This window comes from Geotrypetes seraphini, chromosome 1 (genome assembly GCF_902459505.1).
Source record: "Geotrypetes seraphini chromosome 1, aGeoSer1.1, whole genome shotgun sequence".
NCBI lineage: Eukaryota > Metazoa > Chordata > Amphibia > Gymnophiona > Dermophiidae > Geotrypetes > Geotrypetes seraphini.
Window position 1 is genome coordinate 98,096,942 of NC_047084.1, and position 23,645 is coordinate 98,120,586.

Sequence of the window (23,645 nt, forward strand, 5' to 3'; positions counted from 1 at the left end):
TATGTGCTGAAGTGCTACATTTTGGCATGCAGATATATACCTGCTATTAACATGGTGTGCCAAGTTATGCTAATATTCTGTAATAGCTGAGGTGGACAAAATTGCTATTACATAAGAACATAAGAACTGCCATCACCGGATCAGACCCATGGTCCATCGAGTCCGGCGATCCGCACACGCGGAGGCCCAGTCAGGTATACACCTGATGTAGTTTTACCACCCATATCCCTCTATGCCTCTCATAAGGAGATGTGCATCTAATTTGCCTTTGAATCCTAGCATAGTGGATTCCTTAATAACCTCCTGTGGAAGAGCATTCCAGGCGTTCACCACTCGCTGCGTAAAGCAGAACCTCCTGACATTTGTCCTGGACTTGTCCCCCCTTAGCTTTAAACCATGTCCTCTTGTCCGTGTCACGTTGGACAGTGTAAATAATTTGTTTTTCTGCTCTATTTTATCGATGTCTTTCAGTATTTTGTACGTCTCTATCATGTCCCCTCGCAGCCTCCTCTTCTCAAGGGAGAACAGTCCTAGTTTCTTGAGTCGTTCCTCATATTCCAAGTTCTCCATACCTCTTATTAGCTTCGTTGCTCGTCTCTGCACCCTCTCCAGCAGTTTTATATCCCTCTTTAGTTTGGGAGACCAATGTTGGACACAGTATTCCAAGTGTGGTCTGACCATTGCTCTATAAAGCGGCATTATGACTTTCTCCGATCTGCTCGTGATTCCTTTCTTTATCATTCCTAACATTCTGTTCGCTTTCTTTGCCGCTGCCGCACATTGTGCCGACGGCTTCAGGGTCCTATTTATCAGTACACCCAGGTCCCTTTCTTGTTCGCTCTTACCCAGAGTTGCTCCTGACATTCTATACTCGTGTTCCTTATTCTTACTGCCTAAATGCATTACTTTGCATTTCTCCACGTTGAACTTCATCTGCCATTTCTCTGCCCATTTCTCTAACTGATACAAGTCGCTCTGGAGTTCTTCGCTATCTTTCTGCGTTCTGATTGTCCGGCATAGCTTTGTGTCGTCTGCAAACTTAATGATCTCACTGGATATTCCGTCTTCAAGGTCATTGATATAAATGTTAAATAGGATCGGCCCAAGTACCGAGCCCTGGGGCACACCACTAGTCACTTTCTCCCAGTCTGAGAACTTCCCATTTATGCCCACTCTCTGCTTCCTGTTTTCCAGCCATTTGCCTATCCACCTGTGTATATCTCCCTCTATTCCATGGCATTGTAGTTTCCTGAGAAGTCTTTCATGCGGAACTTTGTCGAATGCCTTCTGGAAGTCCAAATATATTATGTCCACCGGCATTCCACTATCAATTTGCTTGTTCACGGTCTCAAAAAATTGAAGCAAATTCGTTAAACATGATTTCCCTTTCCTGAACCCATGTTGACTGGGTTTCAGCAACCCGACCATGTGCCTCAGGCCCTGCCCCCAGGAGGGACCTAAGGCTCCCGGGCCTATTCTGATTGGCCCAGGCGCCTTAGGCCCCACCAGTAGGCGGAGCTTTGGGACGGATGGGCCAATCCGGCCTCATTCCGTCGATGGCTGCCTGCCGGACAGGCGGGTTTGGCTCCCGTCTGTCCGGCCAACTACAGAAAGGTACGGGGAAGGGGGTTGGGGGTGTCGTGGGGGTCGGCCAGGGGGGTCGCGGGTCGGCTGGGGGGGGCGGTCGGAGGTTCTTGGGGGGGGGCGGTCGTTGGGGGGGAGGGGGGGTTTGCGTCGAGGGCAGGAGGGCCTGGGATCCCTCCTGCCCGTAATGTAGTGCAGGGTGGGGTTAGGGGGGTCGCCGTGGCCAGGAGGACTTGGGCTCCCTCCTGGCCCGATATTGTCGGGGAGTTGGGGAATCGGCGGGGCAAGAGGGCTTGGGCTCCCTTTTGCCCCGATCGTGTCGGGGAGTCGGGGGGGGCAAGAGGGCTTGAGCTCCCTCTTGCCCCGATCGTGTCGGGGAGTCGGGGGGGCAAGAGGGCTTGAGCTCCCTCTTGCCCCGATCGTGTCGGGGAGTCGGGGGGGCAAGAGGGCTTGAGCTCCCTCTTGCCCCGATCGTGTCGGGGGTGCCAGGGACCACACGGAGTCACCCACCGTACCACCCGATTCGGGTAAGCGCAGGTATCGGTGGGTGGCTTATTTGCGGGGGGGTGCCTTATTTTACATTTTTTTCTAAAAAGGGGGGGCTGTCTTATTTGATGGCCCTGCCTTATCATCGGGGAAACACGGTAGAAAAAAAAAAAAATGAACAGTTAAGTCCCAGTTTTTGCCGCTGAGACTCTGCCCTCTCTCACTGTAAAATTAGACTCTACTTAGTCTGTCTTTAAATTTAAAAAATGTGTGTTGTTTTAAAAAACAATTATGTTTTTAGATGTATCTAAATAAAAATAATAACCAAAAATTTATCTTTTTTTATGTCATCTTAGCATATTTTATGCTACAGAACGAATTATTTTTTTTAACATGTATTGTTATGGGAAAACGCGTTTCACACAACGAACGTTTCACATAACAAACTTGCTCCTGGAACGGATTAAGTTCGTTGTGTGAGGCACCACTGTACTTGTTTGGTGAAAAGAAATACACTGTTTGTCCTAAAGAGCAGGGGTTGGGATAAAGTAGGGACCCTTCATCCTGAGTTATTAATGTTGGAAACAGGTGCAGTTTCCTGATCGAAAGCTCTAGGTCTCCTAGAAACTAAACCTGGATACAAGCAGAATTAAGCACAAACATTTGGTGTTGGCCTCTATCTGAGTACCAGCACTATCTGGGCCCAAGGCAGCCACTAGGAGTTCCCCAGACATCTCCAATATTTAAATACTCAGATAGGTACCTGGCAAATTTAGAACAGACTTTTTTGTTTGTTTCAATAAATGTTTATTAAAATTTTGTAAAACTCAATAATATTCACGTCCCATAGCATTTATAAAGAGATGAAAATATATCCAATACAATACAATAGTCAAATATTTCTCACAGTACAAACTTTTGTAACTGATACCCTCTTAATCCTTTCTCCATACTCATATTCCCACTTCCCTGAGCTTCAAGCCAACCTCCTATTGGTTTTTCAGGAGACTGACCGACTCTCTCTCCCACCCCTCTCATCTCCTAAGCTCCCTCCCCCCCCCAACAATTGCTGCAAACTACCCCATTGTCTCATTGTTTTCTTTCTTTGCCATACTTCCTTCTTTGATATGTTAGCTTTTCCATCTCTCCAATAATTTACAGATGGATTCTGCAATCATGCACCATAAGGTGTTCTCATGCCTTCAAATGTGTTGCTATTTCAGGTAGGGCCGCTGCCTTACCCATTCTTTGCATCCTTTGTTGTTCTAAGTTAACTGGACAGTTATCCAGGTACTGCTGCTGAATACCGACAGTACTTGGTTGATTCCTGGCTTCACCTTGGCAATATACAGACAGTGCTGTGGTGCTCTAACCGAATATTCAGCGGCACTATCCGGGCATGTGCCGATGAATATCTGGATTTCGACTGGGCAGGTGCCACACACTTTCCTGGTTAAATTGCTTTCAACATCGAGTATTCATACTGAAACCTGAAACAAAATGATAGCGCTCCGCTACAGCATGCATCTGAATGGACATGTTACAAAGGCAAAGTTTCTCACTAGCTCCTTTCTGTAACCATTTCACAGCATTAAAGCAATAATGATTTGTCAGAAAGCTGCTTCTTTACTGTCTTAACTGGTAACTAAAAATCCTACCAATCTAAATGCCCTCAGTGCTCACATAGTCTCTTTAATTTTCCACCAAAGGTTGTCGTCATAAAAAAAAACCATCTTCAATGTTCACTCTCTTACCAGGCGGCTTGCTGGGATAAGGAACTAAGGGCTAGATTCACAAAGCAAACCGATTGTGTGCCGATCGGTTTGCGACCCGATTTTACTCCAGCCTGATTCACTTCCCTCTCTGCCGATCCGATTCCAATCCGCGCATGCAAATGAGGGGAACGGCAAGCAAAGTAGGCAGGGACGCGATTCACAAAACAAATTTCGCGATCTGACTGGGCTGGCCGATCAATCCACGAAGCGACCGCTAAGGACCGGTCGCAAACATCCTTTCTTACTCTCCAGCTCCATTGCCGCCCTGCTCTCTGCTGCCCCGAATCTGTCCTGCCTGCCACCCCGAATCGCCGCCTAGCTCTCTCCTGAATCGTTGCCCTGTTCTTTCCCGAATCTCTCCTGCCTGCTCTGCCCCAAATCGCCGCCCTGCTCTTCCCCCGAATCTCTCCTGCCCTTCCCCGCACTGCGAGCCCGTGGTTTTAACCTGCGGGTTTAAAGCGGGTTAAAACCACGGGCTCGCTGGGCTACAAAAAGTAAAGTAAAAGTAAAAAAAATAAAATAAAATAAGTTGCGGCTCAGATGGGTCTTAGATGCATGCGCAGACCATCTACAGATGGTCTGCGCATGCGTCGGGATCGCATACTAGCGATCCGTGTCGGCAAATGGGGGTGTTCCTCCGATCACCCCCATCTGAATATTGCCAGTTTGTGAATCCATCGGACCTGCCCGGATCGGACACGGATTGGTCACGATCGGGCAGGTTAGTGAATCTAGCCCTATAACCTTTGCTGTTGAGCTCCGAGTCTTATCATCATTTTCGAAAGCAACTGAAAACACATCTTTGCTAATTAAGTCCTCCCCATTTATATTGTTTTGTAAATATTTGTTAACCGCATCGAACTTACTGGTTATGCAGTATAGAAATGACTTATGTTCTTTTGTTACTTTTGAGTCTTTAAACTACTTTGATGTGGTGACACCACAAGCAGTATAGCGAGTTCGCAGTACTGGGAAAAAAGAACGACTAATGTATCTGCAGAAGCAGATGACAATTCCATTTTAAGTGCGATAACATTGTCCCAGTGAAGAGCTTTTCCTTGTTCTGATGGTAGGAAACGTACAGTTCTTGCTGCCGTGGGGCGGGAGGTGTTCTTGAAAGCTCCTTATAACACTGCTTGTTTCCTTCAAAAAGCAGCTTCTCGGCCAAAGGCTCCTCCAGATGCTCCACTTCCAGAAGGTTAAAGAGGAACGGACCTCGTAGAATTTATTTTCTCCAGTACTAGAAAGAAACATAATATTTACTCAGTTGGATTTCACAGAGACTCACGGCAGCTAGTTGATAACTGTAATTTGGGCGTTCAGGATTAAATTCACAGCTCTGTAAACTGTTCATACCTAAATGCATTCCTTGATCATAAGGTAAGTATTTGTCAAACATTTATTTTGGCAGAGATATATGACAACTACAATTCATTCTAACATGCAAGTTAGATTTGATTTTCACCTGCTTATTTACTTACTTTAGACACAGTGAATGAAGAATTTTATAGTTTAAGAAATAAAAAGAATTCACCTCCTGTTTTAGAAATCTTTCCCTGAAGAAATCACGCCTCGAATGCTGTATTTATATCCTGAATACATCACACTGGAAGAACTGTGATAAACTAGAGTGCTACTGAAAACATCCCTGAGTACTGTAAGTTAATACTATTTAAGATTATTTTTAATTTATGCTTTTACATTTACAGTAAAAAAAAAACACACACACCTTAGCATGGTTTTTAGCGTTGACCATGGCGATAACAGCTCCTACACTCATAGAATCCCTATGAGCATTGGAGCTGTTAACTCCACAGCTGGCACTAAAAACTGTGCTATGGTTTTGTAAAGGGGGGGGGGGGTGTCAGAAAAATTACAAAATCGGAAGACAATATTAACAGCAGCCTTGGAAAAAGCTTTGAAAGAGCCTGAATCAAGAAGCATCCATGGTTTGAGCTACCTTTACCTTTACTTTCAAGGAAAAACTGTAATTGTGAAGGTTTCATAAAAAGACATAAGAGATGGTAAAGTAAAAAATGGTATATTAATTCAAAAATGCATGGGATAGACACAGGAGATGCCTAAATAGAAAGAAGAATGAAATACAATGTGGCTGTTGAGGTGTTATCTTGGGCAGGAGTATTGGGAACTAAGGCAAGATGTCAGACAGACTTCTATGGTGTGTGTCTCGCCGATGGCAAGAGGCTGATAGATTAGCCAAATCCAGCATGGGGGAACTGAATCCAATGCCAGATAGATTTCTACGGTCTGTGTCCTGCAAATGGTGAGACTGAGAGAAGATTAGCCAAATCCAATTTGGGGGAATTGAGGTCAATGTCAATGCTGTGAAACGCTACCTGAGATGGCTATCAGATGGCTCTTTGCTCAGCAAAATAACAGCTGGGCCTCCAGTTTTAATGGCGCACTCTTGGTGCCTCCTTGCCTGTTTACATTGTCCAAGAAAACTCTGACCGCTTTCCCTTACAGCATGGCCCGTAACTCCATCCGAATGGCTCTCAGCTCCAATCTGTTGATGGACCATGCTCTTTGAGTGAAGGCTCCCGGTGGCCTTAGGTCAGATGATCTTTGCAATGACCCACTCACCCTCTCCCCAGCTCTAATCTGTAGTCAAGATCACCCACAATGCTATGCACAGAGGCAATCTTTTGGACCATTGCATACTCTGCTGGGCCTTCACTATCCATTCCAAAGGAATCTGAAGGGAATCTGTCTGAAGAGACCAATGGGACAAAAGTACGCTTTGCAGGGGTCGGAGATGACCTTATGTCCATGAAACCACCTCTGCTGTCACCACCATAGACTCCATTAACTGTAGATAACGCCATTACCAGAATCTCTAGTATCTGCCGTCTCAACTTTTGTTTGTAAGCCCCCAGAAGAAAGACACAGCCCTCTGCCATGTTGAATACAATTCCCAAATCTTCCAGTGCAAATGTGCTGCTGCCACCACCACCATTAACTTGCTAAATGTGCATGGCGCTGTTGCTAATCCAAACGGGAGCACAGAGAACTGAAAACGTCTCTCCAGCACATGGATGAGAAACCTTCTGTGAGCCTGAAAAAATAGGGAGATGAAAGTAGGCTTCTGCCAGATCCAGAGGCAAGATATTCCCCCGGAGCAACTGAGGCAATAATTGATTGTAGTGTCCATACGGAACTTTAGCACTTTTAAACAGCACTGACAAACTTGAAATCCAGAACTGGCTTCCAGTCATCCGAATCTTTCTTTGGCATGATGAAGTATATAGAGTATCTGCCCAAGCCTGATTCGGCCTTCCACTGCCCGGGTCTGCTGCAGCATTTCTCGTACTCTGGAGTCTATGAAAAAGTCTCAAGGTGGCTGAAAAGATTTGAGCTTGTAACCCTCTTGAATGATGTCCAGCACCACTGGTCTGTGAAAATCTATTCCCAGGCCTCCCAATACTCTACAACTTTTCTGCCTCTACAGGGAAGATTGGAGAGGGATTTGGTGTCATTGGGACTTTTTGGAATTGGATGTAGAATGGGTGCCTGAAGGAGGGTTTTGTCCAGAGGCACCAAACTTCTGCCTAGACCCTTGAAATGACTTCTGTGTAAAGAAGTTCACTAAAGACTGCCGAGGTCACCTGTAGCTTCGAAAGGAACCACAACCTGACCCGCTAAGTACATGATTTGCTATCCTTGAGAAACTTTGGATGCCTGTCCATTACGCTGGTCATAAAGTCTAGCCCTTTGCCAAAAAGTATCTGCCCTTTGCCAAAAAGTATCTGCCCCTTAAAGGGCAGCTTGCTCAACATGGTTTTAGAAGGCAAATCTCCTACCCACTGTCTGATCCAAAGCATCCTGCAGGCAGAAATACGGTAAGCAGATACTTTTTTCATGTCTCTAAACATATCATATATGGCATCAGTGATATAATCCACCCTCGACAGAACTGTCTGGGGGTATGTGTTCGCCTCTAAAGTCAGAGCCTGGCGTAGCATTTTATGACAGGTACATACCACAAAGGAAGCCACTGTTGCTGCCCTAAATCCCAAAGCCAAGACCTGAAATTGCCATTTGAGAATGAGATCCAGCTTGCGGTCCTGAGCATCCTTCAGGACAATACCTCCTTCACTGAGAAGAGAAGTCCACTTTGTGACCTGTGCTACCAAGAAATCCACCTTAGGTGGTGTAAACAGTTGCTGAAAATCGATATAGCTTAAGTCATCGCCCTAGTCCCCTGCAAGGGCCCCTCTGGCATTTTCCAATGCTCCATCAGCATCATAGTGATCTTAGGATGTGAAAGAAAAAAATGTGGACTGGGTCTTGGAGCTGCTCAATAACAAATGCTGTGTAGAGGCAGTTTGTGGCACCTCTAAATTGAGTTCCCGCTGAGAGTTTTACAATGATCTCATTTAAGTCGGCTGGCTTAAAGAGCCTGCACAATTTTGAATCTTCTCCCTGGTCTAGGGCTGCTAAGACTCATGGCTGGACTTCCCCCACGAAAACCTGCATCTCTTACATAAGAAGCACTTTTGGAGAGAAGAGGCATCAATTCGGATCCCCAATCATCCCTGTCCTTCTCTGACTGGACCTCAGGTTCCCAGAGACCCTTTTATGGCAATGTTAAGAATTATCAGGAAAGGAATGGAAAACAAAGATGATTGAGCCTTGTCTCGCTCTATGGTATGACTGCACCTTAAATATTATGTGTAATTCTGGTTGTCGTACCTCAAAAAAGATATAGTGGAATTAGAAAAGGTAGACAAAAATGATAAAAGGGTTTATAAATTTTTTAACTAAATAAATAAATTCCCTATGAGGAAAGGCTAAAGTGGCTAGGGCTATTCAGCCTGGAGAAGAGACAACTTAGGGATGATAGAGGTCTATAAAATATTGAGGGGGGTGGAAAGGGTAGATATGAATCACTTGTTTTTCATTGTTTTTGCAAATTCCCCTAGGAGTAATATTTCTTCCTTTAATATGAAAGGCCATAAATAGATTTCTGTGCATGTATTTTATTGATGTGCACAGCTTGAGAGCTAGAAGTTTTGGGATACGAGTTCACCCAATAATCTGTATTAACATACCTGAGCAAACTTGTGTATTTGTTCCACCACGGCAGCAAAGAGAGCATTAACGCTTTCATCAATTAGACTCTGCATGTAGTGGACTGCTTCTTCATCAGACAGATCCAAACGGAATTTATCCTGGACCTATGAGACAAAAAGATCCACATAAATACTAAGGAAAACAGAGTTATCCACAACACAGTATACATAAAGGCAGAGAAAATGAATAGTGCATTAAAGTACTTCAGTTATGGAAGGAGAAATCCAGAGCCTTCAAAACATCGAGTCACTAAGATTACCTTCTCCAGTATAAAAATCTAGGATTGATAATCATCTTGTGACTTTAAGCAATTTCTAAGCTGAATTAAATCCAGATATTCAATGCTGGGACATGTCTGGGCACTGACAATGACTACCTGCAAGTTTTCTGGGCATCAGCTGATATTCAGACTAGCTCCCGGGTAGCTCAGAGGATACAGTTAGGACAGTCCTTTTGCTGTCCTAAGTTTATTTGCTTACCTGCCCACAATGGCATAGCGAGGGTGGAAGGTGCCCGGGGTGGTGATGCCTCCCACCCTCTTCTCCACCCCCTGCTCCCCTACCATGCACACATGTGCAGATGCTCAAGGCCCAGCACAAGGAAGGAAGATCTTTGAGCACCGGCACGTCCTGTGCATTGGTGCCAGTGCCAGATGGGGTAAGTGAATGTGTTTGGGTGGGTGGGTGAGCGGGGGATGCCAGATCATGAGGGGGGGTGCGAGCGGGAGAGGGATGCTGGATCGTGGGGAGGATGGCGGATCGCCGGGGGGGGAGGGGTGTGGAGCAGTGCCAGTGGCCTCGGGGGAGGGGTAAGGTAGAGCAGCGCCGGTGGCCACGGGAAGGGGGGAGGAGGTGTAATGAATCAAGCAAGTTTCCCTTACATCCTACGGGGAAACTCGCTTTGATATACGAGTAAATTGGTTTATGAGCATGCTTCTGGAACGAATTATGCTCGTAATCCAAGGTTCCACTGTACTTTTAAATTCTTCTTAAAATCATTAATATTTTTCAATTCTCTCAATTGCAAAGGCAATGCATTCCACAATATTGGGCCAATTACATTTAAAAAAATAGTAGATCTGTACTCATCTGGCAAATATCCAGAGTCTTAAAAAGGAAGAAATATCAAGTAAATGTGTGGCGGTGGCCAAAAAAGCAAATAGGATGCTGGGAATTATTAAAAAAGGGATGGTTAACAAGACAAAGAATGTTACAATGCCCCTGTATTGCTCCATGGTGCAACCTCATCTGGAGTATTGCGTTCAATTCTGGTCTCCTTATCTCAAAAAAGATACCGGGCTCCTTTTACAAAGGTGCGCTAGCGGTTTTAGCACACGCTAGCCGCTACCGCCTCCTTTTAAGCAGGTGGTAATTTTTTGACTAGTGTGTGCTAATCATGTGCGTGTGCTAAAAACGCTAGCGCACCTTTGTAAAAGGAGCCCATAGTGACACTAGAAAACATTCAAAGAAGAGTGACCAAGATGGTAAAGGGGATGGAACTCCTCTCGTATGAGGAAAGACTAAAAAGGTTAGGGCTCGTCAGCTTGGAAAAGAGACGGCTGAGTAAGATATGATTGAAGTCTAAAAAATCTTGAATGGAGTAGAACGGGTACAAGTGGATCGATTTTTCACTCCGTCAAAAATTACAAAGACTAGGGGACGTTCGATGAAGTTACAGGGAAATACTTTTAAAACCAATAGGAGGAAATTTTTTTTCACTCAGAGAATAGTTAAGCTATTGAACATGTTGCCAGAGGTTGTAGTAAGAATGGTTTGGATATGTTTCTGGAGGAAAAGCCCAAAGTCTGTTATTGAGAAAGACATGGGGGAAGCCACTGCTTGCCCTGTATCGATAGCATGGACTGTTGCTATGCTTTGGGTTTTGGCTAGGTACTAGTGACCTGGATTGACCACCGTAAGAACGGGCTACTGGGCTTGATGGACCATTGGTCTGACCTAGTAAGGCTATTCTTATGTTCTTATGATTCCGACCACAGATATCTAGATGACTGGTGTGGTAGAGCGGTAAAAGCTTCAGCATCCTGAGGTAGTGGGTTCAAACCCACGCTGCTCATTGTGACCCTGGGCAAGTCACTCAATCCCCCCATTGCCCCTGGTCCATTAGACGGACTGTGAGCCCACCGGGACAGACAGGGAAAAATGCTTGAGTAGCTGAATAAATTCATATAAAACCATTCTGATCTCCCTTGGGAGAATGGTATATACAAAATTTGAATAAATAAATAAATGAAATCCGATCTGTTATTACCTTAAAAGACAATAAAATAATTTTATATTGAATCCAAATTTCAGTATGTAACCAATGGTCCATCCAGTCTGCCCAACATTCACATTTATTATTAAGACAATGTTTAACCAACAATCTAGTAATTTTATTTTACTTGCTAAGTTTCCTTATAAGATGTCTTCCCCTCCCCTTGAGATAGGTAAGATCTGTGGTATAAACTATGCATATTTCACCCTGATCCATCTTGCCGCTTAGACACACAGATCGTAGATGTCCGTCCGACATCTGTTACACTGCCCCACTGCTGGAGTTACTGTCAAAGCTAACTCCAGCCTGTCCTCATCTGTCTTGCCATATGCTGGACACAGACTATACAAGTCCATCCATAATCAGCTTTGCTTCCCCACTGCTAAGGCTTCGGTTTAGGCAACCAGTCCTCAGCAACATTAATTAAACTATAGCTGTTGATCTGTTGAGTTTTGACCATCACCAGTCAAGCTGAATTTTCTGAATTGGCTCAAATCAACCTTCATCTATATAGGGATAGATTCTGATATGCTCACTTTGTAGGAAAGCAGCACCTACCACTATTTACGGTATTTACTTACTATATTTAAATCCAGTTTTAACTAAAGGAGATTACATTTAGCATATTGTGTACAATTCTGGAGAATGCACCTTCAAAAAGATATAAAAAGGAGGGAGTCGGTCCAGAGGAAGGCTACTAAAATGGTAGGTGGTCTTCGTTATACGGCCTACGTATACTTTAGAGGAAAGGTGGGAGAGGGGAGATATTAAAGAGACATTTAAATACCTATGTAATGTAAATGTGCATGAGTTGAGTCTCTTATTTGAAAGGAAACTGCAATGAGAGGGCATAGGATGAAGTTAAGAGGTGATAGGCTCAGGAGTAATCTAAGGAAATATTTTTTACAGAAAGGGTGGTAGATGCGTGGAACAATCTCATGGAAGAGGTGGTGGAGACAGAGATTGTGTCTGAATTCAAGAGACTTGGGTTAGGCACGTGGGATCTCTCGGAGAGAGAAAGAGATAATAGTTACTGCGGATGGGCAGACTAGATGGGCCATTTGGCCTTTATCTGCCGTCATGTTTCTATAATTAAAACCAACATACAATCTAGTGCTGCCCGATTCAGAAAAAAAAATTTCAATTCGATTTGATTCGATTCAACCTATTGAATTGGTTTTTCGATTTTCCTGCCCAATTGGGTGTTTTTTTTCAAACATCCTGGTGGGTTTATTTTATAGCTTCTTCACCCCCTTTGCCTTCTAACCACACTGGCGCTGTAGTGTGAACAAAATAAACAAACAAAAAAGACTTTTCCTCCAGTTAAATCCCAGCTCACGTTTGTGGTCTAACACATCAAATCTGACACATTGTAATCACAAAACAGAAAATAAAATTATTTTTTCTACTTTTTGTTGTCTGGACATTATTCAAATCTTGTTGGTCCCAGGCTCTGATTGTCTTCTGATAACTTGCTTGCCAGGGTCTCCTTCTTTCTTCTCCGTGCTAACCGTCCATCTGCCATCTCTGTCCTCCCCTTCCATTTCCCTTCCCTCCCTAGGTCTGACATCTTTCCTTTTTTTCGTCTCCCTCCACAGATCCACCTTTTCTTAACTACCCTTTCATCCAGCATCTCTCCCTCCTTCCCCACCACCCCAGGCTCCACCATCTCTCCCTTTCTTTTCCCAACTACCCTCCTATCCAGTATCTCTATCCCCCCTCCATACCATCCCTTGTGTCCAACTTCTCTCCCTTTCTGTTTCTTCCCTCCCTAAATCCCATTGTCCATCATCTCTCTCCCTCTCCTCTATTCTTCGACCCATTATTTCTTTCCCCCCCAAAGTCCGGCATATGCATGTCTCTTTGAAACCCCCTTCCCTCCCTCCCTCTGTGTACTTCTACACCAGGGCCCCCCTCCCCTGAAGGTATTTCCCTCCTGAAGGCCTGTTCCCCACTCCTGAAGACCTGCCTGCTCCCCCTGAAGACCAGTCCCCCCCTTTGAAGGCCTGCATCTCCCCTTGAAGGCCTGCATCTCCCCTTGAAGGCCTGCATCCCCCTGAATGCCTGTCTCCCTTGAAGGCCTGTATCCCCCCTGAAGGCCTGCCTGTCCCCCTTGAAGGCCTGTCTCCCCCCTTGAAGGCTTGTCCCCCCCCCCCCTTAAAGGCCTGCATCTCACCCCTGAAAGCCTGCCTGCCTATCCTCCCTGAAAGTCTGCCTGCCTGTTCCCCCTGAAGGCCTGCCTGACCCCCCACCCCGAAGGACTGCTCACCCCCCCAGGAAGGCCTGCGTGTTCCCCCTGGTCTCCCACTGGTGTCCGGCTTCCCCCCTGGCCTCCCCGCAATGTTTACCTTAAAGAAGCAGCCTGCAGATAAGATCACGATGCTAGTGATCTTTGCACTGCTTCGGAGCTGTTTCCTCTGCCGCGGTCCCGCCCCTTCTCTGACGTCAGAGGCAGGATCGCAGCGGAAGAAATAGCTCAGAAGCAGTACAAAGATCGCTAGCATCGCGATCTTATCTGCAGGTTGTTTCTTTAAGGTAAACGGTGTGGGGAGGCCAGGGGGGGGGAACCAGACGCAAGGGGGGAAGCCGGTCACCAGCACTAACCGGCTGACCCTCCCCCCTTGCCCTCTAAAGCAGATGCGGCAGCAGCCGGCCAGCAAGAGCAGCGCTGCTGCTCCTGCTTTAGGGGGAGGGTCAGCTGAATTGGGAAGCCAATTTTTTTTTGTTTTAAATCGATTCACCCGCAGTGAATCGGTAAACCGATTTGAATCATGAATCGGGCAGCACTAATACAATCCATTTATCTTACAGTTTTCTCATGCACCCCCATACCTTATCTAAATATCTGCATCATGTGTACCATAAGCTTAACCAATGCAATAATCCATCTCTCCAGAAAGGCCTTCATCATTACATTACATTAGAGATTTCTATTCTGCCAATTATAATCATGAAAGAGGTCCTGGGAGTTGTGGGTAGGTCAAAAGTTATTGCTTTGAACTGAAAATGATTCCTTAAAACATAACGTCTCAGGAACCTCTACTACCCACCCCATTCTAACAGGAGTATGTAAATAAGCTTTCAACAGGTCCATGGAAATCAGAAAGTGCTCTGCTTGACTGCAGAATTTTCGTTTGAAATCTCAGAACCTGCAGAGCAACATTCTTCAGGTCCAGTATCAGTCAAAACGGTGCCCCTTTTCTTGGGCACCATAAAATAGACTGAATATCACCCTTGACCCTGCTCCTCTGGTGGATGTAGAACCACAACTCCCAGGTGCAAGAGATTACAAGATGTCCACTGCAGGGAGATATCAGGATGGTGTTGGACACTGGCACCACAAACTCCAGCATGTAACCACGCTGTCTAATATCCAGGACCTACCGATCTGAGGAAAAATGGGCTCATTCTGAGGTGGCTGCCCCCCCCCCCAAGTCAAGAACTATAATTATTGCTGATATAGTGAGAAAGAAAAAAACAAAGCATCACTTTTACACCAGGCCTTTTTCCATTAACCAACAGATCAGGTACATTTGTTTTCTATATTAGCTGGTTTCAAAGAAATTCCATGTTAGCTGGTATCATGGAAATGGTTTTAATAAAACAGGCTAAAAAATATTGCAAAATGTGCCACAAGAGTCTTTCTTAAGGCTCTTGAAATATTAAACTGATTAAATGTTACTATGAATTACAGCAATACATTTATGATTTTCCCTATCAACACGGGGGCAAAATTTTAATTCGAATGCTTTTATTACCACTATTTTAAAAGGAGAGTAGCAATAGAAAAGCTTTTCCACAGTAGCACAAAGGAACCTTCTTCTTTGCTCCTAACTAGCTACCGGCATGTGAAACATACATTTATACTTATTTTCTACAATGCTGAACATGACATGAACAAATTTAAATTCCTCCTTCTCTCTCTGTATACTTCACTCAACTCATTCCGTGGTTATTTGACGGCAATGCTAGCTAAGTAATTGGCTTTCACTTAGATATGAGTACTGATTACAAAGTAGATTCTGTTACCCTGTATCTCGAAATTCAGAACATTAATAGAAATGAATATATTTATCCAGAGAAGGATTTCATTTACAACCGACTTGCTTTCAATCAGAATTTTCTCATACGTTTTCGGTGCTGTTCTATATTCCTGCTGTTGAGGGGGAGGGGAAATCTCTTCACTATGCTACTACAAATAATTTAAGTCAGACATTTGATCAGAATTACATTTCTTCAGCGTGCATTTATTTAACACAGAGAAAGACATTCTATTCATAATTATTTGAAACAATGCTGTGATGCCGGTTCAGTCTGTTTACGCTATACTGGACTCTCTCGTTTTTCTTCATTTCCTTTCTTGCCATAACTTAGGATCTGATGTACTAAGCTTTTTCTCTTCTATATACAAAATGGGAAATAAGCCTTAATAGATCAGGCCCTTACTTACAAACACAATTTGGCTGATAAATTGGGTAATCCATCCATGGCAGCACTGAAACAGCAATTCCACTCCTTCCCAAACTCCCTCAAGTTCAACAGAGGACAAAACGACACTGCTCACTGTTCTGGCACAGCTATGTAAAAAATATTTATCATACACGTGTGAAGGAAGGCTTGTACAATGAAATAAAGCAAGAACTTATTAAAGTGCAGCTGGCAAAGCACCTTAATAAAAAGTATTCTGGTCATTATTCAGCTGGTGATGGCACTGACCACTGCAGACTAAGGTGACACAGATATCAACACTGAACATCCAGGTATAGCCTTCAATCCTTAACCCTACTCCTCTACCCATCATCCCAGCCAGCTTATTAACTGCTTCCCCCTTAATTGTATCCATGACATTCTGTTTGTCCGTCTAGATCAGTGGTTCCCAACCCTGTCCTGGGGGACCCCCGGCCAGTCAGGTTTTCAAGATATCCCTAATGCATATGCATGAGAGAGATTTGCATACCTGTCACTTCCATTATATGCAAATCTCTCTCATGCATATTCAATTAGGGATATCTTGAAAACACGACTGGCTGGGGGTCCCCCAGGACAGGGTTTGGGAACCACTGGTCTAGATTGTAAGCTCTTTCGAGCAGCGCTGCGTACGTCTGGTAGAGTTATAGATATAATTCATAGTAGTAGTGGTAGCGTGAAGAGTTTCAGTCTTTGGGAAGCAGAGCTGAGATTGTGATGTCATAATGCCTCATTCCACCAATAAGAGCCAACCTCATCAATGATGTCACAATGGCTTGATTGTCCCGTACTCCCCTCTGCCCTCCAACCCAGCCAGAAGATTAACCGTTCCCCTTAACTGTATCCATGACATTCTGTTTGTCTGTCTTGTCTGTTTAAATTGTAAGCTCTTTCGAGCAGGGACTGTGTTCTTCTTTGTGACTCTGTACAGCGATGCGTAAGTCTGGTAGTGCTATAGAAATAATTAACAGTAGTAGTAGGTCAGTTGTGATAGCTGTAAGTTATTCAGTTGCAGCCAGTATTCAATGTTGTATAGCTAACAGGGCTGTTAATCCAGTCTTATTGCCTAGTTAGCTATGGAGGAATCGGAACTGAACATTGACAGTTACTACCCTGACTCTGACCGGACGTTACCTAGGCAGTCAGAGGGGACATTCAGTGGCACTGCCCAATTAAATGTTGCTGAATCCCTTCCTGAGGTACACAGTCTGATTAGACTAGGAAGGAGCCTCTCCTGCCTGATTAAATCATTTTGAATATTGGGCCTATAGTGGTTTGTAACTAACCACCTATTAGTGTTTTGGGACTAAAAAGAAGGTGATTTTTCACTTGCTTAAAGGTTCTCCCCCCCACCCTCTTCTCTAGGAAATACTATTTGTTTTCCCAAAGGACATGGGTTGAAGGTGGGAAATCAGGATTATGCCACACTCCTCCAGGTACAAGTATGTCATAAGTCAAATAGTCATCCTTAGTTCAGGAATTATGGCTTACTTAAAACAGTTATCTGCTAGAAACGAAACAGCTTTCCCAAAATGTAAGGATTTCTCAAAAAACAGCTTCTGGTAGCAGGGCCAATCTATTTGGGCTGTTGGCTCGGTTCATAGACAACCCCACGAAAGACAAAGGCGCGCGCCAACAACTGAGTGCAAGACGGAGGTGCGCGCCGAAGAAAATTACTGTTTTTAGGGGCTCCGACAGGGGGTTTTGTTGGGCAGCCCCCCCCAGTTTACTTAATAGAGATGGCGCCGGCATTATGGGGGGTTGTAACCCTCCACATTTTACTGTAAACTTAACTTTTTCCCTAAAAACAGGGAAAAAGTGAAGTTTTCAGTAAAATGTGGGGGGTTACAACCCCCCAAACCCCCCACAACGCGGCGCGATCTCTATTAAGTAAAGTGGGGGGGATCCCCCCATGCCCCCCCGTTGGAGCCCTAAAAACAGTAATTTTGTGCGGCACGCGCCTCCGCGCTGTGCTCAATTGTCTGCGCGCACCTTTGTCCCGGCGCCGTTGGCTCAAGCAAGAAACCTATACAGTTTAGGGGTAAGTTGCTAGAAGTTATGGTCTGACTGAGCTCTCATCTGCACAATACTGGTTCAGAAAACTTTCAACAATTCACCATGAAGCAGCAAGAAAAAGGTTAATAGTTTTTCTAGTTTCCTTCTACTCCTCTATCTAGCGTCTGCATTTTATTTAGGGAGACCCTGATCATCATTTCTACTTTTACTCCTGTTATGAAGGCATTATACACTTTCGGCTTGCAATTTAGCTTTTACAGTTCTGCATCCAGCTGTGGGGTTAATATAGTCTACTACATATGTCCTTTACTAGGATATTGTCAGGAAAAACCTGGCTGAATCATCTCCTTTTCAGAACAGGAAACTGGTTTAGGCATGTAGTTCCTTAGTTGTTGTTTCATTAAATGAAACAAGGTAATCCATATATTACCATTTTTTATTCCGTAAAGCAATTTAAGATGACCGGTGGTCTGTGACCAAGGTGAAGATGTTTCCCTCAATATAACAGTATTACTTCACTTTCCAGATTATGGCCAGGAAAGCTTTCTCTATTAATGAATAATTGCTCTCACAGTCTCTTTCTAAGATTATTGGATGTCCTGGGTCTTTTATTTTTTTGGGAGAATATCTTTCTTAGTCCATATGCAGATATATCTATTTAGAGAAAATAAACATTTACCATATATACTTGAATATAAATCAATCCAAATATAAAGCGAGGCAACCTTTTCTTTCCTCCCCAAAAAAGGGAGAAAAAGGTTGACTTGAGTATAAATCAAGGGTTTATATTCAAGTACAGGTATTGGTGGTCCAATGGTGAGAAGGGACAGGAGCAATACCTCCTTGACCTGGCCTGCTCTGTATTCCCCACCCCATCCCCTCCCTGACTTATTGCAGGCCTCCCACAGGCCTGCCTTAAGCCCTGGTGGTCCAGCAGTGAGCTGTGAGAGAAGCGACTCCTACCGTGTCCTGTCCCGGCCAGCACTACACTCCCCACCCCCTTCTCGACCAGCCTCCCCCGGGCTTGCCTTGAGACCTGTTGGTCCAGAAATGAGCTGGGACAGGAGTGGCCCCTCCCATGTCCTGTCTGGCTCCACACCAGCCCACCTCCTGCACCTGAAAAGGCCTACCTTGCATGCCCTGGTAGTCCAGCGGTGAATTGGGGAAAGAGCGATCCTCCTAAGCTCATGCCCCGTGCAGAGTCGCAAAAGGAAACAGCTGCTGCAGGTTCTTATGGCAACCTCGCAAGTTTCCAGTGGGAACTCACAGCAGCCATTTCCTTTAGCAGTTCTGCACAGGGCATGAAAGTAGGAAGATCGTTCCTGCCCCAGGTCACTGCTTCCAGGGTGTGCAAAGTAGGTCTTTTTAGGTGCAAGAGGGAGGTGGTGTGTGTGGAATCATCTGGGACAGGACACAGAAGGGGTTGTTCCTGTCCCGGCTTACTGCTGGACAACAGGCCTCAAGGTAGGTCCAGGGGAGGCCTGCAAGGGGTCCGAGGGGGATGGGTGTGTAGGGTGCACATCTGGAATTAACTCAAATATAAACCATGAGCCCACAAAATCTCAGTTTATACTTGAGTATATATAGTTACTGTATTTTTCGCTCCATAAGACGCACCCTAGATTTAGAGGAAGAAAACAAGAAAAACACACATTCTGAACCAAATTCTTCCTGCCAAGCTCTGCATCCAACCCCACACTCCTTGCCAGGTTCTGCACCGTCCCAAATCCCTGCCAGGCTCTGTACTCTATCCCCCCCTCTTGTGGTCTAGTGGTAGGGCACAGGGCAGGCGGGGACAGGGTACAGGGCACGCAGAGAAGTCTTTCTGTTTCCTGCTCAGCTTTGGAAAATGCACCTCTCTAATACCTTTACATTTTTATTTCCTCTTTTCAAATTCTTTTTAAAGCAATTCACATGTCCAATACAAGGCCTCTTGCCTCAGCTGTACATTTGTTGTAAATTTAAATTACAGTAGTGATTAATTTACTGCAATTCCAGCAGGAGGGCCCCCTTCCCTGGTATCTTTCTGCAGGGTACCTTTCTGCAGGGCTGGGAAGCCTCCTGATAAATTTAATTCTGGAAGGAGGGCCCCTTCCCTGGTACCTTTCTGCAGGACCCCCTTCCCTGGTACCTTTCTGCAGTACCCTTCCCTCCCTGTACCTTTCTGCAGGACCCGACCCCCCCCTCTCCTGGTACTTTGATGTAATCCTGGCGGTCCAGCGCTGCATCAGCAGCCTCCCCTGCTGGATAGCCGCCCAAGTCCCCATCTGTGCCAGAAGTGAAAAGCAGGCTCGAACCCTGAGTGCACCTGCCTGATCCCAAGCAGCCGCTCGAATGGTGCCGTGAACTCCCGCGAGTCTTGCGAGAACCAACAGCACCATTTGGGCGGCGGTGCAGGACCAGGCAGGCGCGCTCGGGGCTCGTGCCTGCCTGGCAGATGGGGACTTGGGCAGCTGTCCAGCAGGGGAGCCTGCCAATGCAGCGCTGGACTGCCAGGATTACATCACGGTACTGGGGGGGGGGGGGGGAAAGAGCACGTGGTATTCTCTGCATAAGACGCACCCTTATTTCCACCCCCTTTTTGGGGGTGGAAAAAGTGCGTCTTATGGAGCGAAAAATCCGGTAAATCCGGATTGCTCTGTTCCAACTTATCAACTAGGATTCTCTATTTTGCTAAATGTTGCTTCATAATTTGGAATCCATTGAACTGTTGATTCTTCGAGTGATCATCCAAATCATAAAATTGAGGAATAGATTTTCTCTATCATACCATCATTTTCAAAAATAATTTCACCCTAGTTTTGGTCAGAAAGATGAGAACCTTTTACACAGCTGAGTCACTAACCCCCAACTCCTATAAATGGCATCTTATGTTGTGCATGTGCTGCTTTGGAAACCACCTAGGTTTTAGGTGGGTGGTATAAATTTTTAAATAAATAAATAAATAATTACTGCCAATAATTGGCAATTAATATTTATTTAGCTCATTTTCTATCCCGTTCTAACCCAAAGAGCTCCGAACGGGTTACAGGTTAACATACAAAATATACAGTTAACAAGTTACAATTTACCACAGTGCAAAGTTTTTCAATACAATTATTTATCCTAACTCAACACATACCCAGGATCTAGGATACCGCCACCTCATAACTGACACTATTTGGCACTAATCAGATGTAGGTACATTTTATAAAGTGCTGTGCACCAGTTCTAGAGTCTGAATCTGAAAGGGGGCATGGCCAGGAGAGGATCATGGGTAGATCATGAACATTCCGAAAAGTCAGGCACACTGATATAGAATATGCCCAATCTGTGCACAAGTTAGGAGCAGGTATTTAGCCCTGATTTTCCTTGACAGATAAAAGTTCTTAGCCCAACTGTATAAGGCAGTGTCTCAAACCTTTTAAAAACTCCGGCACACTAAATGGAGCAAATTATTTTCGCGGCACATTATAATTGAAACTATAAAATTGCAAAGCCTAGGAAAAATTTAATTTGAGAGTTATTTAAAGTTCTTTAAGCTATGTACGGGTAATTATAATAACAGTGAAACTAAAGTAGATTGAATAGAATTGCTAATCAATGCAATGAATGTGCTTGTTTTTGAATGCAAATTTAGTCAAAACACAGCTCGATAAGTTGACAAGCAAATCCACATTTCATCATCCACCATCTGCAGTCATTCTCTTTTTTTAAAATTTCTGACAGAGCTGAAAATCCAAGTTCGCAAAGATAACAAAATCCAAACAGTAGCAAAGCCTTGACTGCTTTGTTGCTCAAGTTAGGATAACTACTGCATAAAAAATAAAATAAAATAATTTGCCATTAGTTTTCAAGCACCAATCACGTCAAAGAATGATGCTTGTCTGGGCAGTTGTATCCTTATGCACACAGAAGCTCATAACGTTGATAGACTCTTGCACATGCGACACACCAGTCCATCTATTCTTGTGTTTACTTATGAAGGCAATTTTTTTAAATAAGGTAAATTTCTGGAATCTCCGGTAGCACATCCAGAATCTCTTTGGAGCACACAGTTTGAAAGATACTGGTATAAGTTGCGAGTACCTTTTATAAAATCACACTAAATGCCATTCTATTCTTTGCTGATCTTATGGGCGCCATATATAAAATATGACTAACTGCTTAATTATTCCTATACTTAACCAGAATAGCCTAAACATTTCATTGCTGCCTTGTCAACTCAACATTTTACTGGGTTTGCCATTACTTGGTCCTCCCTTAGTTCTTACCTTCTGAAATAGGTTGGCCACTCCTTACTATAAACAAAAGGATCTTAAAGATAATATGCCACTGTACTGGAACCCAATACAAGGCTTGGAGATGAGGGTTAAATCATTGATGTCTTGGAGCACCAATCAACAATCTAGCAGAGGTATTCTGTATTAACTACAATGCTCATATCTGAGTCTGCAGCAAGCCTAACAATTCTAGACGAAACTAAACTAGAACTTAGTTTTATAGACCGGGTCATCTTCATGAAATAAAGCTCAACTCAGTAAAGAATTGCAGTAGTCCAAATCTGTTACTAGATTGTACACCATTCAAATGTATTTCTTGTTCAAAACAGGTTTAGGTTTACTCAACAGTCTTAGATGATAGAAACAAGACAGAATTAGAGAGATAAAGTATAACACCTATATTACATATCTTTTGTAAGCTAGGCACCTGTTAACCATTAAAGAACAACTGAATAGAGATATCAACAGATGGAGAATGGCTGTGTCTTTTCAACTTGGCCAAATTTAAAGATAAATTATTGGTCACCATCCATACAAAGGCTTTCTCTAAACATTTATGCAATTTCAAGGCAGCATTATTAAACAATGTGTAAAACAAAAAGAAGAACTGGATGTTGTTTGCTTATAAATGATAATGCACACCCAAGTCGAGGTACATATTGAATAAAAAAAGGCAGATAGTCCAGATCCCTAAGGGACATCAGTTGCCAAAGGCTAAACTGAAGAAATCCTGATAGCAATTGGTCAAAAAATAAAGGAAACTACACATACACAGTTCCAGCTACAACCTCTCCCCCCCCCCCAACAAATGTAGGAATTGGAGAAGTGAATGATTCAAGGTGCTAAGTCATAGAAATGACCAACAAAATCAGCAAAAACAAGTAACCATGGTACAACCTTGTAAGAAGACATTGAAAGAAGATAACAGAAGAGATTCACTGCTTTATGCTTTGTGAAAGCCATACTGGTGTGATCTAACAATGCATTGTGTTCATCATGGACATTAAGTTTGGCAAAAAACATTTTTTTCTATCACTTTGGCAAGGGTGGGTAACACCTTTGGGTCTAAGGTATCCTTCTTGAAAAGTGGACAGACACATTTATTAAACAGGCAAGAGGTAGAATAATAGTATCAGAAGAGTACAAGGATTATATACCGATTAACTCAGATTCAGATGTTAATAATTTTACAAGCCTTTGTGATGAAAACTGCCTCAAAATCTGTCCAAACAGATGGTGCAATTTACATTTACAGTCAACAACCGTAATTCAATAACCTAATTCTCAGTTTTCAAGATAAAGACCTGCATAAATCCTCTGAAGAGAAAAACTGTCTTTCAAGGTGAGTATACTTAAAATGTGTGAGGAACTTCACATTTTCAAAAAAAATTTTCCGGGGCAATTTAAAGTCATAAAAATTCAAATCTAATCTAATCAGAGCATTTCTAGTTTGCTTTACCAGAAATAATTAAAGGCAGATTGCAATAAGCAGGATCTATAACACAAATTTCCCTATGAAATACAAAACATTCTACTTCTTTGAAGTTAGGTGCCATTGACTTGTGTTCAAGTCCTAGCGACTTGGACGTCATCAAGTTTTCGTGGCAGAATACATTGGTAGATTGCTGGGCCTTTCTTCTGTGAAGTATAAATTCGATGTTGTCGCATTAATTTTGATCCTCCACCT

General features: G+C 43.9%; 1 protein-coding gene across 1 annotated transcript in view; it reads right to left on the bottom strand.

Moving 5' to 3' along the window:
- Nucleotides 1-4,461: 4,461 nt before the first annotated feature.
- The window catches only part of PIK3C3 (phosphatidylinositol 3-kinase catalytic subunit type 3), a 329,375-nt gene continuing 310,191 nt past the window's right edge, over nt 4,462-23,645 (bottom strand). The window contains exons 24-25 of the mRNA XM_033935321.1: nt 8,918-9,043; nt 4,462-5,085 (exon numbers count right to left, since the gene is read on the bottom strand). Coding sequence (XP_033791212.1) covers nt 5,071-5,085; nt 8,918-9,043 — 141 coding nt within the window. The 3' untranslated portion in view covers nt 4,462-5,070. The remainder of the gene's footprint in view (nt 5,086-8,917; nt 9,044-23,645) is intronic.